Source organism: Budorcas taxicolor, chromosome 8 (genome assembly GCF_023091745.1).
Source record: "Budorcas taxicolor isolate Tak-1 chromosome 8, Takin1.1, whole genome shotgun sequence".
Classification (NCBI taxonomy): domain Eukaryota; kingdom Metazoa; phylum Chordata; class Mammalia; order Artiodactyla; family Bovidae; genus Budorcas; species Budorcas taxicolor.
The window spans coordinates 85363865-85369864 of record NC_068917.1 but is presented as its reverse complement, the minus strand read 5'-3'; the positions used below and the strand labels follow the sequence as shown (position 1 = coordinate 85369864).

The following is a 6000-nucleotide window of genomic DNA, read 5'->3' as shown; positions in this document are numbered from 1 at the left end:
TTCATATGAGGAAATGGCTGCACACTAGCCTAAAGATATTATCTAAGGTCACATAATTATACAATGAGAGATGCCCCAAGTCTCCCAGTAACAAATCTAGGATCTTTTCCATTTCATAATAACAGATTTATACTATAATATGACCATTTATTTTTTTTAAACATCAAATCAGCTATCAAGGAAAACCAACACATGGTAACATTTGAGACTGAAAAAGAATCCAGAGCAAGGGTTTATTAAAAATATATATTGACAACTTTGTAACATAATTAGTGTGGAACACAGAGTTCTAAACATTGATAGCAGAAATTCATTGGTTGTAGTAATTCATCTATATGTTTATGTATCACTCTTGTGTATTAGCTGTGCTTTCATCTGTATCACTTAAGTTAAATTTTTTCCACAAAAATTTCTCGTTTGATTTCCAAAGAGAAGCTTCGAGATCCTCCTTCCTTTTGGAAGATGCTGCAAAAGGCACTTTTTCACAGAGAGTCTCTATTACTGCCAAGTCGGTGAGTTTACTGAGACTGTCGTCATTTTGGTCATTCAAGATGTCCCAGAAATCTTTTGGTCTCTGTTTTGCTTTTTCTATGGACCCAGAAAGAACCTTCTTTGGCAGTTGTGTGGGACTATTCTCATGACTTTTAAAGAGGTCATCAAGAACAGAGGTGTCACCAAGTAAGCCTACCACGGAAGTGTCTTCTAACACTGGATTTTCTATTGTTTTGTTTTCCACTTTGAAGATGGGTCCATTTCTTGAAATACCCAAACCAGTGAGATCCTGTTGGTCTTTCCTGGCATTTTCCAACTTTTCCAACTCATCTGCTCCAGACTTACTGTTCAGGGAACAGGATGTTGCAGTGTCTTTGGACGCTTGGCTGCTTTCCCCACTGTCAGTCTCTTGGGTACAGCTTATAGGTAATTTCTTAGTTTCCACATCATTGGAAAGCACCTTTTCTTTATAGGAACTATGATTTTGAAACTTAATTGATTTTTTTTTACATATGTTGGGGCTGAAAATTGGAGAAATTTTTTTGGTAGAATTTTTAAATGACAAAGTTTCAGAATCTGATAGCTGCTCTTTCATAAGAGATTCTCTTTTTTCAGACTTATTCTTGACTCTCTCTCCTTTCTCATAGGCAGACTTAGTGCATTCTGAGGGAGAATCCACAAAAAATTCTCTTACCTCTGGATACTGGGAAGTATAAAAGTCTCTGAGCATTTTCTGTCGTTCTTCTGATGTGGCATTAGTTACACGTTTAGCAAATTCCTTTACAGAAGACAACTTAAAATAAGAAGCCATTTCTTCAAATTGTTTTCTGAAAATTTAATGAACAAATCCAATGGTTATTTTTACTATATTTTATTTTTAAAGAACTTGTCATCAGTGTTATGCTATGTAGCAACAAAGCTATGTAAATGTATTCATTAGCATATATTATCTTAATATCACAACGAACATACATTTTGTACTTAAGAGAATGTGAACTCTTCCCTTACACTACTTTAGTTCATGAAATTACCAACTTTTTAAGTTATTCTGACTTTAAATCAGGTATTTCCTGGGAATTGTATGATCCCAGCATGCTGCTCTTCCATTCAGACAATTTATGACTTACAGCAGAATTATAATTTATATAATCTGTTAGAAAATTTATATTGCACACAAGATACATGAAATAAAATTGTCAAAGAGGGTATCAATAAATAGAAAAGAGAAAATGCTCAAAAATTAATAGTTTTAAAGAATTTTTCTCTTCTATATCCTTTTTTCTCTTTCTTCCACAAATACAATATAGAAATTTCACATGCCTTTTTGATGAGCCTAAAGGGAAGTTCTAGGAGACCAGGGTTTGATCCCTGGGTTGGGAAGTTCCTCTGGAGAAGGGAATGGCAATCCACTCCAGTATTCTTGCCTGGAGAATCCCATAGTCAGAGAAGCCTGGCGAGCCACAGTCCGTGGGATCACAAAGAGTCGGACATGACTGAGCTACTAACATATGCACACACACACACACACACACACACACACACTCACACACAAAGGGAAGTTCTAAACTGATAAGTCTAGATTCTTTCTCAGTTTTGATCTGATGGATCTGACTTTCAGTACAGGTAACTAAACTGATGTCAGATGGTATCTGAAGAAATGAGTTTCAGAGTTAGCATCAGATATTAATAAAAGCCATTGAAGAACTGCACCTTCTGAAACCCTAATAAGATGAGAGGTGGAAAGCTCGTTTAGGAACCCTGGGCACTAGACTCTGGTCCCTTTCCCCAAGTAAGGGTTCTATAGACTGAACTGTGCCACCCACCCCAAATCCGTATGTTGAAGCCCTAAACCCCAATGTGCCTATATTTGGAGATGGGGTCTTTAGGAGGTAATTAAGTTTAAAAGAGGTCATAAAAAGCCACCAGAAGACTTTTCTGGTGATCCACTGGTAAAGAATCTGCTGCCAATGCAGGAGTCACAGGTTCAATCCCTGGTCTGGGAAGATTCCACATGCTGTGGAGCAACTAAACGTGTGTGCCATTAACTACTGAGGCTGTGCTCTAGAGCCTGGGCTCCGCAACAAGAGATGCCCCCGCCATGAGAAGCCTATGCACCACAACTAGAGAAAGCCTGCATGCAGCAACAAAGACTCAGTACAGCCAAAAATTAATAAATAGATGAAATTTTAGGGGGGAAAAAGTCACCAGTGAGCTCTCTCTCTGCCATAGGAGGACACAGTGAAAAGGTGGCCATCTGTGAGCCAGGAAGAAAGCTCTTACCAGGAATCCAATCAGCTGGCACCCTGATTGTGGGACTTCCCAGGCTTTAGTACCATGAGAAACATATTTCTGTCTTTTAAGCTGCAGCCTGTGGAATTCAGGCCAGGCAGACTAAGAGGGTTTTCCTTTGCTGATGCTGAGTTTAGGCCATGAATCAGGAAAGCTCACTGCTTACAAATGTTTTTATAAACAAAAGCTACAGATGACGCTGGAGCAAATGATTAAAAGTCCCCAAATTGAAGACTTACATCCATTTTTATATAATATTTCCTTAAAACTTTGATTTATTGACTGAAAAAATATTTATAGAGCTCTCTTTTCCGCAAGGCACTGCAAGAGAAACTATACAACACTCAACAAATCCCAGTTCCCCGTCTTCACGGAGTTTAGAGTCTGGTTGGCAGAGACAGATACGTGAAGATGAGACCAGGAGGGAGGGATAAATCCTATGATGGAGGTAAATATGGTACCCTGTTGGCACCCACAAAAGGGGTGTCTAAGCCAGTGACTGGTAGTGGGCTGAATAGCAGGGAAGGCTTCACTGCTGTCACCTCAAGCCAGTCAGGTAAAGATGAGCCAAGAAGCCCCCTAGAGAGAGAGGGAAGATGCACAAGCCCAGTTCCAAGAAGACGTGGTGGACAGAGGGGCAGGAGGAACTCCAAGGAAGAGGATGAAAATCATGAGGGGTCTGTATGCCAATTTCAGAAGTTTGAATTTCATTCTGTACACAACAGAGAATCCTGAGGGTAAAAAAAAGTGAGTTTTTAAATGTACATAAACAGGAGCTTTACTTAAAGCCACTCTTATTTTTGCCACTGAGACCAGGTTGTATAAAGTTTGTGTTTCCTTTGATTTTAGCGGCAATCCATACCATATATTCAGGACTTTTTTTTGTAGTTTCAGATGAGCACCCTGGCTTCTAGTCCTCACCACACTGGTCCTGTTACTTGCTTCCAAATCCAGGTCCTAGCTATGCCTGATCAACAGTCACTCTCATTGCCAAGAGAATATTTAAAATAACACAAAAACAAGTTTCCAAATTTCTGTCCTGGGTATGGCCAATGTCCTTGTTGTAAAGCATCAAGTATGTTTTTAAGAGGTTCCAGTTTCAACCTCACAGGAAGTAATGACGTATCATTATTTTATTAATCACTTCTGAATCCATTTTCATGGCCTTTCTAATAAATATTTGTGCTGTGAAGATTAAGTTATTAGCAAAGTTACAGGCTAATGTCTTTTATTTATCCGAGACTTGGTGGTGTATCAGCAGTTGCCAAAGTACTTTCCCCTTTGCTGTGTTGACCTCACCTATGACCCTGTGCTTCTGTCAGCTCTGGGAGGAGAGGTGCTTCTGATCTTATTCTGTCTGAATGTTATACCAGGATCCCGGGCTGTGTGAGTACCCCTTACAGGATGACTTATGATTACAATTCATTTTATTTTCGCTTTCTAAACTTGCTTTCATAATTCTTGGTCTTTAAAAGAGTTTTCTTTAAATATTTAATGACTGCAAGGTACAACCAAGGGATGTAAGCTAGCCACTTTGTGGGGAAAATTTTGTAGACACTCATAAGCCACTTAGGCAAAGGGGTGTGGGTGGGGGAAGAAATCAAATTTGGGTATCTTTGTCTTTCAGCAAGTAGATGAAGAGTAGCTGTGGAAAAATTCAATTCCTCTCCCTTGTTCTTGAGGAACTGAAGGAGAAGGGGTGGAAACACAGCTAAAAACCATGCTGTTTCTGCCTGAACTTTCTGAAGAGAAGGTAGGACTGAAACTTCCTTCAGATGACCCATGGGACTGCATCATGGTATAAATTCTTGATTCACACAGAGTAGGATGGTTAACAGGAAAGAGGTGCTAGCAGTTCGGGCACTGTTCCCTAGCGCAGATGTTGACATTCCAATATTAGACACCCTTCACCTTTTTATGTAGCATGAGATATTTATCCTGAGGCTAAGATAGAGAAAAAAAAAAAACCAGGTAAAAAAATAATCATTGTTAATTCTTTCTTTCTTCCTTCCTTTCTTTAATGTTTTGGCCATGTTGCGAGGCATACAGGATCTTAGTTCCCCCACCAGGGTTTGAACCCAGGCCCTCTGCAGTGCAAGTGTGGAGTCTTAACTACTAGACTACCAGGGCAGTCCCAATACTTTTATTTTTATATACAGTGCCAAAGGGGATAAGATGCTTTTGCTTCTCAAAGATTGGTAAAAATGTATACAGTTGGCCTTCTAGCAAAATAATTGCCCATACAAAACTGCCCCAACTTTACTCCAAATCATTGCTGTAAATATATCTGTGAGGAGCTGCAATGCTGTAGTAGTGTGGGATGTTCACTTTTCTGGGCAATGGTGGACAGCTCAGGGGTGTGATCCAATCTGCCACACCAGGACCTGAGGAGCTAAGGGGCCAGTTGCCTGGGAGTTGCCAAAACCCTGAGGGAAGCATCTGGAACACACAGAGCAACCAGCACTTTCCCATTGTCTGTAGAAGCCATCAGGACCAACTGGAGCTTGCCTCCTCTCCCTGCTTACCTCAGTCACTACACCACAGTTACCCTGAACACTGGCTTCTCATCCTCCTCCTGGCCTCTACAGCCTTGATCTAATCCAATCCCTCATCCTTCCAGACCATTCCTTGGTGCCCCTGGAATCAGGCTATGATCTACCATCTCTCCTGTGTCTTCTACCCAAGGAGTCCCTCTGTCTCCTCCGGATACTGCCTCCTCCTATGCAGCCTTCACAGGTCAAAATTCTTATACCTCCCATCCTTAAGCCTCAGAGTTCAAGCTTCCCACTGCTGTTTCCAGATTATTTTTTCTTAAAAACTCCTCCTGCTCTTTAAGGTGCATGCTATCCAGCTTTCCATTCTCACTCCCACCCCATCTTATTAACTGACTTCCTAGTTGCTCCCTGCTGGAGACTGACACTCAAGATCCTGGATTAACGTTGCTTCCTTTCCCATTTTCTGCCATCATTCTTGGTAATATCAGTATCCATGTGGATGTCCCACCCAACTCCTGGCCCACTAGTTTCTTTACCTCACCTCCAAAGACTCAATTTCACGCAGGTCCCTATTGCCAAGATCATACCACTAATGTCATTACCATTAACTGCACAACTTCCAAATTCCTGAATTCAGTCATATCATGCTTCAGTTCAACTACTCAATTATCCCCATGACAACTATGTTGGATTGTACTTTTCATCTCATCAAGTCCTCCAATTT

The 6000-nt window shown here is 40.5% G+C and overlaps 1 protein-coding gene across 1 annotated transcript in view; it reads right to left on the bottom strand.

Annotated features, from left to right (window-relative positions):
* Positions 1 to 346: 346 nt before the first annotated feature.
* The window catches only part of ERCC6L2 (ERCC excision repair 6 like 2), a 149600-nt gene continuing 143946 nt past the window's right edge, over positions 347 to 6000 (bottom strand). Inside the window, exon 19 of the mRNA XM_052645131.1 lies at positions 347 to 1319. Coding sequence (XP_052501091.1) covers positions 347 to 1319 — 973 coding nt within the window. The remainder of the gene's footprint in view (positions 1320 to 6000) is intronic.